Consider the following 19,528-nt stretch of genomic DNA (forward strand, 5'->3'; position numbering starts at 1 on the left):
GTGCTCGACCCCTTCTCCGTGCTAGGGGAGTCGCTTCTAATTTTCTGCAAAGGTATAATGGGACATGACAGATGTTGGCTGATTTCAGGGAACTAATCTGTTAAAAGCCGAGTCAGCTGTCTTCAGGTTTTAAATTGAAATCTCACAGGTGGAAAGGCAAGATGTGAATGACTGTTTCTGGTGAGATGTGTATGTTCCCCCAAAGGCTGCCACTGCAGACCCATACGATCGGGTTCAGAGATGCCGGACGTCACGGGCCCAGGGTTCGGGTGACCAGTGACAGAACACAAGCAACCGGGTGTGTGAGGGTGTCTGCCGTGTGGCAGTGTGAGCTGGGCTAAAACATATGGGGCCACCAATGCTATTCATTCATTAATTCATTCATTCACGTGGCCGCTCAGCCATTGACTCATTCAACAAAGGAGCCATAGGGAACGGTGCCTGCATACGTCCTGAGTGTGCTTGGATGACACGGGAAGAGGAGCAGTTCCCTCCACTTCCCGCCACTGTGCCCTCAGGCACCTGCCCCTGCCCAGGTATTCTCTCTCAGAGCCCAGCCCATCTCCCACCTCCAGCAGGCACCTAGTCAGCTACAAAAGGAAGGTGGGGTGGAGGCGGGATTTGTTAATGTCAGCTCTTAAGTCCTATCTCCAACTTCTAAAACACCAAACAAAGTTTGGAGTTCGACTCTGAATTCTTAGCCTATACGGTCCTTACATTTGCCTAAATGGGCATTTCCCTTTTAGTCGCTTTCCATTTAAACACACCTCACATGTGATTGGATTGGCGGGGAGGACCCAGAAGGAGGTCTGGGCGTGGTGCTGTAGCACACACCCCGGGGCCTTTCGGGCCATGGGTGTGGTCCCTCTGATTTCAGCTGGTGACACGTCCCCTTTCTTTTCTGCTGCAGCCTCCTCTCAGTCTGCCCCAGCCCACACCAGCTCACACCAGCGTGGCCCCACACAAAGGCACAGGACCCTCAACCTAGGGGGGTGGGTGCAGAGTCCCAGCCTCTGGCCCTTCCAGGGCCTGATCCCAAAGGCCTTCAGTGGCCCCCTTGGAGGGAGAATGGGGCAGCTCCCTAATTTTCCCGTCACTTCCCCATTCGCTATGTCTCCCAGAAGGACTCTAGGCACCCAAGTCCTGCCTCAGGCTCTGCTTTGGGAACACCCAACCTGAGACCTTCATTCCCACAGCGCCAGCATCTGCATCTCTGCCTGGAAATGAGGGCCCATTACCCAGGGCCCAGTACCCAAGACCGAGAGCCCGGATCCTCCAGCTGGCTTTAAGACTGGTCAGCAGCCAACAGGGCCGAGGGAGAGAGGCGACTCCGGGCTTGTCTTGCACACTCTGCCTCCTCGGTTTAATAAGAGATGTCTATGCCGGGGGACAAGGGCAGGGGAACCTAGCACACCCAACAACTGGCTCCCCAAGGACAGCTCATTCTGTTACAGATTTGGGGGCAGAGCCGCATAGTTGACGGCACTCCTACTCATTTCTTGAAACCTCAGCACAAAGCACAGTGTCTGGCACATCTTCGGAATTCAAAAAATTACTTGTTCGATGCATAAATGAGGATTATAGCTCCAAACCCGCTGTGGCTCGAGGGAGAGCCCAGCAGCTACAGCGCGGTAAATGCTACATCTATCGTAATGCATGAAGAGAGTAACCCGCATCATCTCCTCTGCCGCTCATCTGCTTTCTCACCTCACCCGACCAACCCACCTCCTAACCACCCACCTGCCAGTTCACCAACACACACGTCTCCTACCTCACCAACTACTTTTGGATCTTCACTGTCACCACCACTGGGACATAAGGGGTTTGATCACAGGTGAAGGATCAACAGCTCGATGCCAGGCCGTCACCGGCAGCTCTGTTCTCCCATCTCAACCGGGCACACGGTATGCCCGCTGGGGGGTAGGCAAGGGGTGAGAGATTTTGGAACCCCCGCCACCCAGAGGAACGGTCCTCAGAGGACAAAATGATGATGGTGGTGGGGATGGGGATGGTGATGGTGATGAAGAGCAGGTGGAAGGCAACTTCTGGACGTGATGGAACTGTTTGTGGCAGACTGTGGTGACGGTTTCACGGTGCATACTTATCTCCAAACCCATTACGTTGCACACGTTAAATATGCACAGCTTTCTGTATGCCAGTCATACCTCATTAATGTTTTAACAGCAGAATTAGCTATAGAGCTTGTTTAAATGTATGTCACCTGGCCCCACCCCCAGAGAGCCTGTTCATTAGATTTGCTTTGCAACTCAGGAATCTCCATCTTATTTTTATTATTTTTTAATTTTTTCAAATGTCTTATTTCAGAGAGAGAGAGAGAGACAGAGGGAAAGAGAGAGAGAGAGAGAGACAGAGAGAGAGAGAGAGAGAGAGAGAGAGAGAGAGAGAGAGAGAGAGAGAATGTGAGCAGGGGAGGGGCAGAGAGACAGGGGGACACAGGATCCAAAGCGGGCTCTGTGCTGAGAGCAGACAGCCTGATAACGGGGCTCAAACTCACCTACCGTGAGATCATGACCTGAGCCGAAGCTGGATGCTTAACCAACTGAGCCACGCAGGCGCCTCAGGAATCTCCATTTTTGAGAAGTACTTGGGGGCAGGAGGATCCTTAGATTACACTTTGGAAACAACAGGCTTATGCCTCGAGGCCCAAAGTGGTTCGGGCCCAGCCCCAAAGCCGTCTGGCCCACTGTCCTCAGGTTTCGGGACACGTAGTTGGTATCCCTGCAGCAAGGGAGGAAGCTGGGCCAAGTTTCCGGGGCATTAACGCTGCTCAATCTCTAGGGTTGCTCGGCTTTGCCCGTGTGGTCCGTGAAGGTGCAGGTTATTTCATGGTCTTTGAAGGTGTGAGTGTGTCTTTGCATGTATGTGCCTGTCCGCTGCATGTGTCCGTGTGTGTGTCCTTCCCTGAGGTGGTGTGGGGGACACCTGTGCCCGTTGGCATCTCTGCTGCAGCCACGTGTCAGCTTCTGCCACCAAGGCGCCACAAGGACATCTTTGTCTGCAAACGCCATGCATGGGTTTACGCTGTGGCACGCAGCTGGTGTGCACGAACACTTGCATACGTGGGTGCGCGTACAAGGGAAGGGCACTTGGGCCGATGTAGTTGAGCACACACGAAGCTTCCCACTTGAGCTTTCCAGTAAGAAAATTTTAATTTCATTTTTTTTTATTTTTTTTTTTAACGTTTTATTTATTTTGGGGACAGAGAGAGAGACAGAGCATGAACGGGGGAGGGTCAGAGAGAGAGGGAGACACAGAATTGGAAACAGGCTCCAGGCTCTGAGCCATCAGCCCAGAGCCCGACGCGGGGCTCGAACTCACGGACCGCGAGATCGTGACCTGGCTGAAGTCGGACGCTTAACCGACTGCGCCACCCAGGCGCCCCGAAAATTTTAATTTCAAATTATTTCACCGTACGGTTCAAGGTCCCAGAGATGAGTAAAGGGAAATTGAAGATAACCTACCAGCTGGACAACTTACTGGTTACTTCTCAGACAAGCTGCAGCCCTAAAAGCTTTCACGTATTTATGGCCGTCTCCCTGGGTGGATGGCATTGTCAATGGGTTGAGTATTTCACTTAATACCCTCAAACTGGAGCCTTGTCCTCTTGTTATCTGCTAGTAACAAAAGACTCATTTAAAAAGCCAATGCCTGCAATGTGATTGGTTTCTACACTCTTCAATCAAACCTAACTTCTAGTCAGGCATCTTTTATACTTTATTATCTGTACAAGTTACGTAATTTTTGAAACTACTTACATTTATGGCTTTATGAAGCTATGCCCCTCTTCTGAAGTGACTCAGAGTATGGCATTTTAGAATGTGCCGTGTCCCCTCCTGATAGAGAGGCGATCATGGAGGGCTCCCAGTTTGGGGTAAGAAGGCCAAACTCAATCCACAGGAGAGAAAACAGTCCCAGGGCCACAGACAAAACCACCGACTCTGACCCACCATACGGCCAAACACAGGCCCTGGTCATAATGGGGTCCAGATGCAAGAGTGTGGATGGCCCCGTTGACGTTGTATCAGTGACTCAGTAGAACACAGTGAGCTGGGGACACACAGGGCCAGGAGAGGGGTGGAAGCCTCCTGACCCTTCCAGAGCCTATCACTCAATAGCAGGGGTGGGATTTGAAACCAGGTTCCAAAGAGACGAGAGCTTCGGAATTGTGCCTTAGAGAAAGCAAAGTCAATAAACAAAAGAAAGCAAAACAAACGGATAGAAAACTATCCCCTCTAGGCCAATTATGCAGTCACAGTACCTGGAAAGTTAAATGCACTAAAAGTGTTCACATTTATACTGGGGGGGGGGGGGGGGAGGCATCATAATCCAGGGCTTATTCCTAAACAACTAGTACTGTCTCCTAACCTCTGCGTTTCCCCCACTCTGTTTTTCTTTGCCATTCCCGTTGAATAACTTCATTAACATCCTTAACTTCGTTCAATTACTCTGTTGTTAAATCCCAGCCCCATATGCCTATGTTAATGTCCACGATCAGACCTGATTCCCCTAACCCTTACTTTCCGACTCAAGCCTTCAGCTCCTTCCAGATGTGACCATCTTCCCTCATTTATGCCGATCCTGGTGCCTCCCAGGCTCCCCTACCCCCATCTCTCATTTCCTGTAAGACCCACCTCAACATTCCTCCGATACAGCGCTTGCTCTATAAATCTTCCCTGTTAGCCCATCTTGCAAATTCTTTCACTGACTTTGAATTTCTTTAACTGGTTTGCTCATGATTTGCTCCCTCCAGGCTCAATGAGTATCTGCAGAGTGATCAAACACTGGCAATAGCAAAACATCGGAGTTACACTCCGGGTGATTTGTTTGTGTCCTGTGATCACCTCAGAGACACCATAAACTCCTCCAGATGAGCGATCTCTCTTTACCTCATTCCCTTTAGTAGGTCTACCACAGGATGCACAGTAGGTACCTAGTGAATGGCAGATGAATGGAACTGAATTAAAATAGACCTTCACCCCACCTAAAACAACCATGTAACCAATCTGAAGACAGACTCTGCAACCAAAAGAATTAGACAAAAAAAAGGTTAGATTATTCTAAAGAAGGAGATTAACTGGCCATTTTTTATGTCCTAAATTTTTATGCCCATTGTTTTTTTGAGGTTTTAGTAACGGTCTTAAGTGTTCCAAATTAAGTCTAGACGGAGTGTTCTGAATTGCCAGAAACAAAAAAAAATCCACACATCTTAATCACTGACTATCCTTTGCCTGAATGGCATGTCTTTCCATTTGTTTTTCCTGAGAGTAGAGCTTAATATTTGGTCCTGTTTTTAGTTTGCTGATCATGCCTATAGTGGAAATACCCCCATGTCGATTTACCATTGGCTTTCCCTCCACCAGAAAACAACAACAACAAAAAAGCAAACAAGCCCCACAAAAACTGGTATGGATGTAGATCAAATAAGGAAATGGCAGAGACTTCCAAGGTGAGGTAACAAAAGTAAGTTACCTACGACTCCATTTCTTAGGGTGTGAGCATGTGAAAAGCGAGACCATTAAGGAAATCTTTCTCCCTAGCAGTATTTCTTGGAGTGGACCTGAGGCCACCTGCACAAGCTCACCCCCAACTGTGTACAGTGAAGTATGTGTGCGTGGGGGGGGGGGGGGGGCGGTGAGGTGGGGGGGGTGGAGACTCTCTCTGGAGGCACTCCTCTGGAATTCTGATTTGGTGGGTATGGGCAGGACCTTGGTAGAAATGTGTTCTTAACAAGCTCTCCTGGTGATTCTTATGCACAATACAGTTTGAGAAGCAACGGGATTTGGCAGTTAACTATGTAACAGACCTTCAAGTTGGAAGGTCAAGTAGGAAGGGGATACTCATGCATCAGATATAAAAAACTAAAAAAAGGAGCCTCTGTTTCCTGAAAAACTCACAGTTGAGCTTGCCGCTGCAGTAATATGCCCCCAACCTCGGCCACCCAAATGCCAGAGTTCCCTCCCCATAACACCACCTACTTTTCCAGGTACCTTGGGCCGAGGACAGGAACGTCTATGTCATACTGTTTCCGCATCACATGTCGGGCAAGGGAATAAGATGATATTTAATACTGTCCCATTTAAAATAAGGACGGACAGGCTTAAGCGCCCGGCTTCGGCTCAGGTCAGATCTCACGGTTCGTGAGTTCGAGCCCTGTGTCAGGCCCTGTGCTGACAGCTCAGAGCCTAAGCCTGCTTCGAAAATGGTGTGTCCCTCTCTCTCTTCCCCTCCCCCATTCACACTCTGTCTCTCTCTCAAAAATAAACATTAAAAAAATTAAAGTAAAATAAGGAAGGGCATGCAAGTGTCCTCCTCTTTGAAAGGGAGAGGGGCACCTGGGTGGCTCAGTCGGTTAAGTGTCTGACTTCGGCTCAGGTCATGATCTCACTGTTTGTGGGTTTGAGCCCCACGTTGGACTCTGTACTAACAGCTAAGAGTCTGGAGCCTGCTTCAGATTCTGTGTCTCCCCTCTCTCTGCCCCTCCCATGCTCATGCTCTGTCTCTCTCTTGTCTCTCAGTAATAAATAAATGTTAAAAAAAAAAAAAAAAGAAAAAAAGAAAGGGAGAGATCCCCAGGGGATAATGTACCCAGCATAGATATAGGGGGGTGCTGAGGGAACCAAGGGATCCACAGAAGGACAGATGCAGTGTGCTGACTTCCTTATCCCAGGCAGCTCAAACAGACACATTCTCTCAAGCTGTGGCTGTAAATGTCTTCCTTCTCAGATTAACAATGGACAATTGCAGATTTTCTTTCCATCCCCAGTCCCCGTAAGAGGCAATGCAATTGGGAAAATCAACTAGATAAATGTGGCCTGGAGTTGGCTGTCCCTCAGAGCTAGGATTAACACAGATAGAGCTGAAGACTGTCCTCAAACACCTGGATTGCTCTCGATGGTTGCCAACTACTCTGGGATTCAGATGAGGCCTGGGGAAGGAACAGAACATAGGGCTCAAACTGGGCTGGCTTTCATGTTGACTGTGCCCTTGAATCCAGAGCTGAGCGCAGAAAGTCACTATAAGGACCCAAAGCAAGCTTTTTGGCCAAAGTGACCCTGAGGAGGAAGAGGTCAGCCTGCTCAGAATTTTGGTTAACAGTCATCTAAGGGCCAAAGAAAAGGAGTCACATCACACCCAGGTGGAGGACCTTCCAAGAGTAACGGGGGTGCAGGGGCCAGAGGTGGAAGTTGGGGAGGGGGGAACTAAAGAGAGCCTTGGGAATGTCTGCAAAGAAGCCTTCCACGCCCACCAGATGCCCTGAGCTGGGTCCCAGGCCCCAGGTGCAGACACAAAAGCAAAGTAAACTGCAGAGACCATCTGCTGGGAAAGGGACAGGCATAAGATGGTAAGATGTGAGGACATAAAGAATCCCAAAGTCAAAGTTACTGGATCCATCAAGTTGTACTCTGACAACTTGTATGCATTGCCTTTTTTTTTAAAAAAAAAAAAGAAAAAGAAAAACAACAACAACAACAACAACAATCAGTCCCACAACCCTGGGATCATGACCTGAGCCGAAATCAAGAGTTGGATGCTCAACCGACTGAGCCACCTGGGCACTTCTGCATTGCCTTTTGAACAGTTTTTAAAGGTCCTTTTATAAGTCACCATGTTCACTTTCTAGTAAAGGCAAATAACACTGGTACCTGTTCGCTGAATGGCAATTTAGGGTAACTGAGTAATAAAAGCCCGAACACCAGCTATTCCTCAACCAGACCTGCGAAGGCGACAGGGTGATCACGCCGCCCAGAGCTACCCCTGGAAGAAGGGCACTTTCTAAAGAGAACATGCATCAGCTGTCTCACCGCCGCACGTCCTTGTCCTTCAACCCTTCCCTGGGGGTTCACGCAGGGCCCTATCCCGCAGCCTCCAAGCTCAGGCCCTGCCTCCCCCTTGGCCACGGCGCGGCTCATGGTTTCCCTCTCCACGTGGCTCCAGAGCAGACGGACAGACAGCAAACTGCAAGCATGTGAGCAGTAGAACCGTCCCTCCCGGAGCTGGCAGGGAGGCAGGGAGACCAGGAGCGGAGGTCAGCAGAGGCTCCTCTTGGGCCGGGGAGATGGTGTGTCTGTGCATCTGGATGGAGTGGGAAAGGAACGCTGGGGAAGGACTGGGGTAGAGCCTGAAGAGCGGCTGTGGCCCAGCCTCCTAAAGGGGAGGGCGGGCCAGGGCCCCGAGACACAGCAGGGGTGGGGCCCAGAGGCCATTGAGGCCCCACTGGATGACGAAGGGGTGGGGACACGACCTGTAGGCTCAGACCTCCCAGGGAAGGAGGTGTGAGGTTATCTGCGGAGGCCTGGAGGCTGAGGGCGGTAAACGGGGCAGGGAGAGGGCAGCCTCGGGGATGGGTGACCAGTCCCAGGGGCCCACGCGCCTCTGGCACATTTCGCAGCCTTTCTCTGTGGCCTCAAGCATCAGGGCAGAAGGGCTCAGGCACACACGAGTCTTGGGACTTCGGTTTTATGGCCTACACGGCAACCTCTTAAATGCGGGTCGGCCCTGGCTTCTCACGGCAGCTCAGCTTCGCTCCTCGCCGACTTCCACCCTCGCAGGCCTGCTCACCATCACCTCAAATACCGCCCATCACGGTCTCCCCAGAACGGACTCTCCTGCTTCCCGTTCCTTCCCGCTCCTCACACGCCGACCACGAGCTGGACAGTGAGCGAGGCACTCGGGCATGGTGACAGTGAGCGTCACCAGGGTGCATCGTCCCAGCAAGCCCGAGGCCGGTGACCGGACTTCCCCAGCTGGTGGGCGAGGAAGTGAAGGCACGGAGAAACAAGGCAACAAGCCCACGCCACACAGCTCAGCGAGAGGGGGGATCCGGTTCAACCCGGCTCTCTCATCCGGGACCCACCAGAGCTGCTGTTTCCAACCCTAGCTGCTGTGCTGGGATCCCCAGAAAAGCTGTTAAAATAACATCCGTGCACGACCCCACACCCAGAGAGGCTGATTCAGCTCGTGGGGATTAGGACCCCCACCCGGCTTATTTTGCAACCCCACCCCTCACCCCCACCCCCGCAGGTGACTGCAACACGCGGGCCAGGGCTGGGAACAAGTATGCCAGAGACTCCAGAGGGTCTGGCCGGGGTGTTGTGCTGTACCCCGGGGCCCAGCAATGTGCCTGGCACGCGCTGGAGGGCAGTCAATCCTTGCTGACTGACAGAAGGAATGCAAACGCCACACTCCCCATCCAGGGCTCCAAACCTGGGGCTCCCACCAGGCATGAGCTGACTGGCCCCTGGGCCACACCTCACCCTCCTGCCCTGCCTCCTCCCTGGGGACAGAAAAGTCATTCTCCCCGCCTCACCTTCGTCCTGCCACCCCGTTCACCCGCCTCAGTGCTTGCTCCATGTTTAAGGATGCAGCTGTGGCCCCTCGGTCTGGTATTTCAGACCCCAACACCCCAGTTTATCCTTTCAATCACATCTGCCACCACCCAGGTGCCCCGCTGTGCGGGCGGGGGTCCTCCTCATCTCCCGTGCAAGTCTGGAGGCTTCCTGCAACAGTGGCTCCGGTAGTGCCCGCCCCGTCCAGGCCTGGATCCTTCTCACCCATGAGGACCTAACTGCCCGGCGGTGCCCTTCACCCCAGCCTCCAGGGATTCCCTTCTGACTCCGAAGGTCTATGCCGAGAAGCCTACTTGGCTCCGGTCTCGCATGGCCTCTGACCATCATTTCCACGTGCACGTGTCCTCGTTTTCTGACTAAACTAAGATCACTTGAGGGCAACAACCGTGGGCACGTAATTTGGCTTCTCCCACAGTGGCCGCCACCGCCCGCGCTCCATGAGCGCCGCCAGGCCCTCGCCTCGCCATTTCATCTCTCTGAGAGTGGCCTTACCTGTAGTATCTGGACTGCAGGTAGGTGGAACACACAGCCTTGGACACGTGACTGGCCGAACCGAAGTCGATGACCTTCACTCTGTACGGCTGCCTAGACGGATCTACCAGCATGATGTTTTCCGGTTTGAGGTCGGCATGGATGAGACCGAGGCTTTTCAGCTTCATCAGGGCTGTGGCTACCTGCTGGAGGACTGGGCGGATGTACTTGAGGGGCAAGGGGCTGAACTTGTTCTGCTTCAGAAAGTCATAGAGGTTCTGCTCCAACATCTCAAAGACCAAGCACGTGTGGTTCTTGTGCTGGAAACACTCGTAGGCGCGGACAAAGTTGTAGTCGTCGGCGCTCTCTGTGCTCAAGCGGGCCAGGATGCTCACCTCGATCTGACCCTGCCGGGCATACGACGGGTGGTTCTTCAGGATTTTGATGGCCACGATCTCATTGGTGCCCGTTTCCAGCACTTGACCACTTGCCCAAACGTCCCTCGGCCCAGGAATTCTAAAACTTCATAAGTGTTGGTCATGGAACACAGCACCTCATGCTGGACCAGCTGGTAATCACCCTCGCTGTTGGAGCCACTGTTTTTGGAGGTGGCAGTCGATGTGGTGGCAGTGGCTACAGTGGCCCCACTGGCATTATTCTGAATCATGGGTGGATGCTCTTCGATGATCTGCACGCTGCTCGTGTTCTCAATCTCCTCACTCTTACGCTTGAGTCCACATTTTTGGTAGGTATCGAGAAGGCTCACAGTGCTGCGACGCATCAGGTTGTGTGGTCCGCCGAGGACTTGCCCGGTGACAGAAGTGCTACTTGCTGATGTTACGACTATGTGCCCGGTGCTTCCTGGGAAGATGATGGTCTGCTCGTAAGGTAGGCTTGGGTTTGGGATCGGCAAGGAGGTGCTGACGGTTGTGGTGGCTGGCTGAGAAGGCGGGATGTTCTTGCTCTGGCTGTACACTTTGCTGTGGGAGCCGTACCCAGTCATGTCCCAGGCGGAACTCGGCTCCACTTTCAGTTTCTTCACACTACAGAAGGCACTTGATTGAAGGGTGTGAGGGGAGAAGACTTGCACATGTGAGGCCATACCTAGGAGGCAAAGAAAGGGAAAGACACGTATTTTAGTCGCCGTGAAACGGACGAGCTCAGCAGTTTCATCTCAGGTGTGACCGGTGGCTTGGGTCCTAGACAATATTTTCCTCCCACTTCAAAGCAAGGTTGGGAAAGTGAATCTATCCACCCCGCCACCCCGGGGAAGCACATTCTGGTCACTCAGTTCGTGGGGCCGAGGAGTTCGTGTTCCGCCTGCCACTGTGGGGGGTGGGGAGGGGGAGAATTGTACAGTCGGTCAGGAATACAATCAAGACTCAGATACAGAGTTGGAATATCAGGACTTTGCTCGTGACTTATTTGTTTTTATAAATACTGTTTGTGATACAAACCGATTCTTCCCCAATTCTCGCTGGGTTGCGATCCTACTAAAACCGAGGACTGTATCAGGTGGCCCAGGTAACTGTTAGACTTAATTGTCCCGCATGGTCTGCTACTCCTTGTCACAGACCCTGTTGGGTTAACTCGTTCGAAGAAACATCTTCCTCTACGGGGCCAGGCATGGCGCCACTCATGATCCGGTAGCTTCTGGATGAATCGTAATTACCCCCTGGGATCTTAGTCATCTTAAATGAATTCTCTAGGGCTGAGTAGATCAGCAGTTAGTCTGATGCTTTCATTTAGATGGTCTAAATAATACATTTTGTCATTTATTTTGTTTTATATCATTGAAACCTTTACTTTTTTTGTGGGGGGGAAGGAGTGGGTAGCACCATTTATGGGCTCTACTCACTAACTTTTCCTGCTGAATTCAACTATCCATAAATTTATCAATAAAGTACTGTTCTTTCGTACCAACATCTCAGCCACAATTTAGATAACCTCAGAAATCTATTAGACTATAACTCTGGAATAGTTGCACAATTTAGAATTTTGGTGATTCTAAAAACAAACAAAAATCATAGAAAAGTATCAAGGAAAAATAAGGCAAAGAAATGAGGAAGGTAAGTTCTTAACAGTGAAAGTGAAAACAAACACTGCTCATCATCTAACTGTAGTTGATAAACATTCGTTTTTTTGAGAGAGAGAGAGAGAGAGAGAGAGAAAGAGAGAGAGAGAGAGCGAGCAGGGGAGAGGGGAAGAGGAGAGAGAGAGAATCCCAAGCAGATTCCATGACCAGCGTGGAGGCCAATGTGGGGCTCAGTCTCACAACTGTCAGATCATGACCTGAGCCAAAATCAAGGTGGACGTTCAACCAACTGAGCCACCCAGATACGCCATAACCATTTCTCATAGAAGCACAAGGACAGTGGGATTTCCATCAAGGACTGCTGTTGTCTAGCCATCCTTGTGTTCCTGTCTCAGACCCCTCGCATTACCTAGAGTGGTCATTAAACATTTTCCTTCACACCCTGTCACCTGTCACCCTAGCCACCCTCCCTCCCAGCAGACACCTTCCACTTGTCCAGGAGCCCAACACCTGCAGTCTTGCTTTCCACCTTTATTCTCTTCATTTCAGAACATTCCTGAATCTACATCCAGCCCCCATCCTTTCTGCTTTCTCCCCAGTCTCAGAGGAAGCTGTGTCTCTCATTTCCAACCTCCAAGTCTCCTTTCATTCTCATGATTCCTCCTCCCCAGTTCCCTCCACTGTCCTCTCTCTCTCCCAGAGCTTTCAATTTCTGCTTGTTAATTAGATCCAGGTCCTTAGTAGGTATTTAATAAAGTTTTGCCAAGCAAATCAATGACTTAATCTTTTTCTGCCTTCCTGTGTCACCGTGTCACACATTCCCAACTTAGAAGGTAAGAAGAGTAACAGCCATACTCTCCCCCTTTAATTTTTTCCTTCTCACCTGTCATCAGTGGTTTATGCTCCCTTTTCTTCAAGGCTCTCTCCTTAGTCTAGGCCCCCATCCCGCACATCCACACACTACAGCGCTGTGTTCTGCAAGGTTCTTAAAGGTAAATGACTTCCTAATTGCCTAAACCAAGGGCCCCTTTTCAGCCCCTATTCTCCTTGACCTCCCTGCAACATCTGATATGCTGACCACAACTTCCTTCTCGATGCTCTTATCTGTGCTTATGAGAATCTGTAATCTCCTCCTCCAGTGTCTGATTGCACACCGTGTGCCTGGGTGGTTCCTTTTCCTCTTCCTCCTTTAAAATGTTGGTATTTCCAACATTTTGACTCTGTTCTCTCTGGAAGATATTCATTCAAACAGTTTGAGCTGTCATTTTTATGCAGGTGACTCCCACCGTTTATCTCAGGCCAGGTTCTCCCTCTTATCTTCCATTAGGAAGTTCTGCCTCCTGCAACGCCAAAGACTATCTCCCAAAGCTGAATTCCTTATCTTCTCCTAAAACTTTAGCCATCTCACGCCCCTTTCTAACATCCCCCTTTCTGTTCATAGAATATTCTTCTAGTCACTTGGTTCCAAAAATGTGGATTTACCTTTGATGAGTCTTCTTTTATCCATGGACAACATACTAATCTTATTAATTTCTCTTTCTTTCAAAATGTCTTCTGTAGCCATCTCTGTATTTCCATTCTGGCTGCCACTTCCATGATTAAAGCATTTATTTATCACTTCCTAATAGGACTAGGGCCAATGCCAACATCTGGTCTACCTGAGAAGTCTTTTCCTCTAACTTGTCCATATTCAGTCACCAGATTAATCTTCCTAGAATAATTCTAGGCACATTACTCCCCTGTCCAAAAACTTTCAGTGTCTTCTTAGTGTCTACAAGATAAAGCTGAGGACTCTTTCACTTAACGCTATCACATTCAATTTCAATTACCTTCTTGGTTTCATCTCCAATGAAGAACTATCCTCAACCCCCAACTTGAATTAAGCAGTTCTATCACTGTTTCTAGAATGTCTCTACATGTCCTACCTCCACACTCCTATCTCCATTCCCTCATCTGGCACGCCTTCAAAGTTATTCAAAGACAAGACAATTCGGATCCCTCCTCTTCCCAGACCTCACCAACCCACAGTGATCATTCCCGAATCTCTTTCCCTACAGCACTTACCACCATATGCACTATCCATTTGGCCACAAATTGTACCTCTGCCTTGCAAAATCTTGTCTTGTTGAGCTGAATTACTTATTTTTTTGTGCTATTTCACTTGTTACACATTTAGGTCATGTTTCCATAACCAGCTTATATTCTGGGTCCAAGAGCTACAGTTTATATTATCCATGGCAGGCACTCAGTTGATGGAATAAAAGCACTCTAACTGGCCAGACCTCCAGGAGAGCTTAGCTCTCTGGCCATAGAGCAATGACCAGTCATGGGCACCTATGGGACCTGGCCATCCCCTGGAAAATAAAGAAAAACCTGTCGCTATCTTCCCACCCATACCAAGGCTTTTTTAAAAAAAATGAGGCAGGGGTTGGGCAGCTCCTGCCCTGATGTCAGCACTCACAGTCTATCGGTACTTTCAGTCCGGACATGCTCTGACCGTCCACAAGCAGCCTCAGCCTGACACCCAGCACCTGCTCGGAGCCCCACCTTCAACCTGATCCCGTAGATCTAAGAAAGGCTTCCCTTCCTGTTTGGATCCTGAACTCCAATATCTACCTATGCAAAATGACTACACCTCCATATACATCTTTCTGCCCGGCAAGACCATGTTGGCTTGCTTATTCAGAATCTACACTTTACCTATTTTTTCCCCATTGCTCTTTCTGTTCAAGTCAACCTCCCTCTAATTCTGTCGTAATACTGAAAATGTTGTTTTCTATAGTCACCAGTACTAAATATTCATATTGTCCTAGATGTTGTCCACTATGTAGAAATAACCAGTCCCTCGACTTTTAGTAACTTATCTACTGGAGGCAAAGCGTTTCCTTTGTCCTTTGCTACCTCATGTGCCCCTCATTCCTCAACGCTCAAGTACTTGGGGAGGGAAGGGTCGCATGGCATTGGAAGAAAGTTGCTGATGTTACATAAGGGAGAAGTGGCTCTTTTCTCTATTTTCACTGTTTCAAAAACATTTTGTAGAAAGGCCAGAGTGTAGAAGTGGAAATTTACAGAGGGGAAGAGGATGGCTTATGACTTATTTGTTATTGGGATGACAGCCAAGGGTCATAAAATTGTGGAAATCATCGCTGGCTACCTCTGGTGACAGATGCCCGGGACCAGAGAGGAGATGCACGTGGCTAACAATGCCCTTCATCGCGCCTGGGGCCTCAAATGCTATTCCTCAGGATTACCATGATTCTCCAGATTTTAAAATCTCAAGTACCCACTAGGCTCTGGGCCAGATGTACTATGGACAGGGTAAGCACACGTCCGACTTTGTCTGGGACAGTCCAGAGTTACTCTTTCCAATCCATTCTCACAAAGGTCCTAGTTTGAAAGCTAGGAAGACAATTGATGGGTTTAGGCTCCCAGGATTAAGTGGAAAAATCAGGCCCTGACCCTAGACATTCCAACCAAAACAATTCTATGTGCCTCTTTGTCTCTGTCTTAATGGTTTATTGATAAATTCCGTTTTCTAGGATTAAGAGCAATTTTTTCCACCTAAAAATAAGAATAGCTAAATATCTTCCTGATTTTCCTGAAGGATTAGCGCACAAGATTTTTTTAAAATGTCATTTATTAAAGGACTGGCTCATTTAGTTCTTTTTTCTCCCCCTGCTTAGTTGCTTAGTTTCTTCATAATTTTTTATTTCACAACTAGAAGAACTGAAAAGTTGCTTCACATCTGAGTACATTTCCTTTCCATTTCACCACCCCAAAATTATCTACTGGAAGATCAGACTCTGGTGAAACCATGGGGATGAGTGAGGGTTCAACTATGATTTAAAAAGAAATTAAATTGAATTCAACTTCACTGAATTCTACCGAAGCTTGAGAGAAGGAATTGTACGTAAAATAATGGCACCATTTCCTGCAGCGGATAAGGTTTAATTGTGGTTTGGCAGATGTGAAATAAGATTACCACACAGAATCCAGTTATATTATTCGCGAGAACACAATCGTGAGCACCACAATCGTGAGCACCTTGGTGTAGAAGGTACACACGTCCCCACTTCCCCAAATCCTCTGACACACACTTCTGCTGAGTAATGAGTGTTTGATAGGAGCAATCAGGAACTTAAAGGAAGGATTAATTCCCATACCCGACGGGATGCCGTATCTGTATCATAAATCAAATTATTACATGAAGATATCGTGCAGTTCTAGAATATTTCAAAAGAAATGTCAAAAATACACGAATGTTAGAAATGAGCACCTGAATGGATATTTTTCAACATCTAGGGTTAATCTGAAAAACCCTTGATCACCCTGTAAAACATGATAATTGGACGCCTCGGGGCTTGAAAAGTACTAGGAAAAAAATGTCTTCATGGACATGCAAAACCATATTCATACAATTTTAATGATAGTCTCCCTGCTTATCAAGTTTATATTTCACAACTAGTGCAAAGATAATTTCAGATTAGCCAATTTTAAGTGATATATTTCCAAAATAGTGTACACTAAATGCCTGTGGGGCTTTTACATTGTTTTCAATCAAAGTCGGTTTATCCTCTAGTGGTGTCACGTTAAATATACAGTCTACTCCATCAGAGCACAGTTGAGAAGCAAACATACACTCGACAGAATTCTTCTGTCGATAATGACAATAACAATACTACTGACTGCATTAAGGGTCCTCTCTATAAAAAAGGCTGGGGCTGGGCACAGAAGGAAACACAAAGACATCTAACACATCAGCATTGCCTAAAGGAGCCTCAAATCTCATGGGTTTGTCAAGTTCACTGCAAATTAAAAAACAACAGGCAATTCTAGGCAACTTTAAGTAACTAGTCAAGCTAAACATGACAGGAGTTTAGAGGAGCTAAGACTTGAGCTGAGATTAGAGAGAGGGGGTATCTTTGAAATGTTCCAGGTCCTGCTAACTGGCGTAAGCAAACTGTGGGGAGCAGCCGGCACTAAGGCCCTATGCCCTCAGGAAGTTTAGGATTTGCTTGGAGATGACAATGTAGGGGCATTTTACATAGTAAAACAACAAATGCTAAATGAATAAACAACCGTGTGTACCAATAGCCTACCCACCCAGAACTGTCATCTTCTAACTCAGTCTTTCAGAAGTAAGTTTTGAATACTCAGTAAGGCTGGGGTGGAGCCCGACCACTAAAGCCACTCCCATCCAACCTTTAGCCTTCACCCGGCCTTACTGACTGTCCTCTAACACAATTAACAAGTTGCAGAGGGACTATCATTGACTTTGCTCTCTGTGTCAGACCCCGGGTGTTTACACCCCACAACTGTAAAGTGCATTTTCCCTGTTTTACAGATGAGTTAATGGAGTCTGGGGACATGATCTAGTTTGTCCAAGGTCCCTTTGCTACTACGAGCAGGGCTGGGATTTGATCTGATGTCCGCCTGACTCTCAATTCATGCTATTAACCATTCTTTTTCACTCTTCAGGTTCTCAGACTAGAAGTTCCAAACAGGGAGACCGGTCCAACAGGCAAGGAGAAATAAAAGCTGAGATGGGAGAAGCGACAGATGTAAAGTATGGGGCACCCCCGACTGCGCACCACCTGCTAAAATCATGGGCACCCACGACAGTGATCATCCTAAGCCATCTACCATTTCTGCATCATCTGGTTCCCCTAACATCCGAGAAACACAACCAGTCAAAATCGGTCAAATAAAATAAGTGTACGTCATTAAAGAGGTAAACCTCACTTATCCGATGCAGAGTGGCCCCAGTGGGCAGAGCACTGGTCTGGAGTGAGATGATCTGGGCTGTCACGGCAGTCCAGGGGTGAGGCAATGAGGATCTGGACTAAGGGACTGTCTGAGGAAACAGAAAGGAGGTAGCAGAAACACAAGGCTCTGTGGAGAAGAAAAGACAAGACACACTGACAGGTGGGATGTAAGGGCAAAGGAGAGAGAAATCAAATACGTCTGGGGGGCTCAAAGGAGCAGGGTTCCACGGCCGTGGCAGGAAAGACGGGGGGTGGAAGCAAAGCTGTCTGTCTCGGGGGCGGGGGATGGGATAACAGAACAGGTTTTCCACAAGTGGAGCTACAGCACTGGCAAGGTGCCCAAGTGGAGACATTCAGCGTTGAACTCTTCACGCTGCAACTCTGAGGCAAGAAATTCCTTAATTTATCCAAACTAAAGTGTCAGGAGTCTCTGCTCGCTGACCATCGGCATCTACTTCCCATTTGCTCAGTTGAGTCTTGAATGAGGATCAACCATCTTGAAAAGAGAATGGATTCCGACAAGGTGCGCTAACCTGGCACAGGATTAGTCAGAGGGGGAAGAGGGCAGGGTGACCCTGGATCAGCTCACGCACACACCAGAGATTGCTAAACAGAGATCAGCAGGACCAGTGACAAAATACCAAAAGGGGAAAAGACTAAAATCAAAAGTTCACATCCCAAAGAGACGGAGGAAGGAAAGGTGTCCTTGATTTTGAGGGGAGAGTCCGGCTGGAAGAGCTCTATTTTGGATAGATTTCATTGTAGGCATTGATAACAACATAGAGGAAACGTTCTATATGGACTGAGAAAAAAACCAGGACAGGAGAATGAGCGAGAGATCGTGACTGGAGATATTGACCTTAAGGGCCATCACCAACACCTAGATGGAAATGGAGTCCGTGTGGGTAAAGCTGTTTCCCAGGAGAAACGGTGTAGAAAGTAGAGCAGATGGCAAATAAAGAAATCCTTGGGGGCACAGACGTTGTCGAATAGTATGAGGAAAGTATGAGTCATGGGGAAAAGTCAAGGATAAAATGATGATAAACACAATTAAGGGATTGATCCTAGAGAAGGAAAACAGAGAAAGAGCTACTGGGCCTGGCTGGATATAAGCCAATAGCCTCTTTTCCCACAGTGTCAGGAGGAGAGAAAGAAGGGGTGCTTTCCCGGGAAGAGAAGCAAACGCACCATGTTACCCTCTTGCTTTTCCAAGAAATGTGATTCTCTTCAGGACTCTCAAAATCCTTTACGTCATCTGCCTTGAATCTACAAATTCTACCAGAAGCTGGAGTCCTTCAATTGAGAAAGCATCCTGTCCTCGCCATTTGCAAATTCTCCTTATCTGCCTTCCTACGGGCTCGTGATGTGTCGAAATCGGCCCCTCTCAGGTGCAGACTTACTTCTTTTTGGAAGTTGCTAACCTCACCTATAACAGCTTTGAGCCTCTCTCACATTCACCTTGCTGTGACTCTACCATATTGCCTGAACAAAGCCATAAACCGTGATAGATGAACCAGCCTTTCACGGCAGCAGGTGAGTACCGTAGTCCACGAATGGATTATGTGGAGGCCACGTTACCAGGTGTTTACAGGCAATCTGGAAATTAGGAATCCAATATAATTCTGGTGAAGGAAAGAATGATGCCATTAAGACACACATGCTTTCCAGTTTCTTTCTCTAGGAAATTGGCAGAATCCATGAAAGGAGAAACAAAACTAACTCAAAAACTTTTTAAAACAATAAAAGTGTTGTATGTAATAAATGTAATAAGAGTGTTGCATTAATCAACACTCTTGTTAGTAAAAAAACAAGGAACAAAAAAAAACCCTAAACTCCTGAACATCAGAGTATTAGTTTCCTGGGGCTGCTGTAAGACAGGACCACAGACT

The 19,528-nt window shown here is 48.4% G+C and overlaps 1 protein-coding gene across 1 annotated transcript in view; it reads right to left on the reverse strand.

The window, feature by feature from the left end:
* HIPK2 (homeodomain interacting protein kinase 2) overlaps positions 1–19,528 on the reverse strand; it is a 189,780-nt gene that overhangs the window by 119,031 nt on the left and 51,221 nt on the right. The window contains 2 exon segments of the mRNA XM_043589702.1: positions 9,861–10,308; positions 10,311–10,943. Coding sequence (XP_043445637.1) covers positions 9,861–10,308; positions 10,311–10,943 — 1,081 coding nt within the window.

This window comes from Prionailurus bengalensis, chromosome A2 (genome assembly GCF_016509475.1).
Source record: "Prionailurus bengalensis isolate Pbe53 chromosome A2, Fcat_Pben_1.1_paternal_pri, whole genome shotgun sequence".
Lineage (NCBI taxonomy): Eukaryota > Metazoa > Chordata > Mammalia > Carnivora > Felidae > Prionailurus > Prionailurus bengalensis.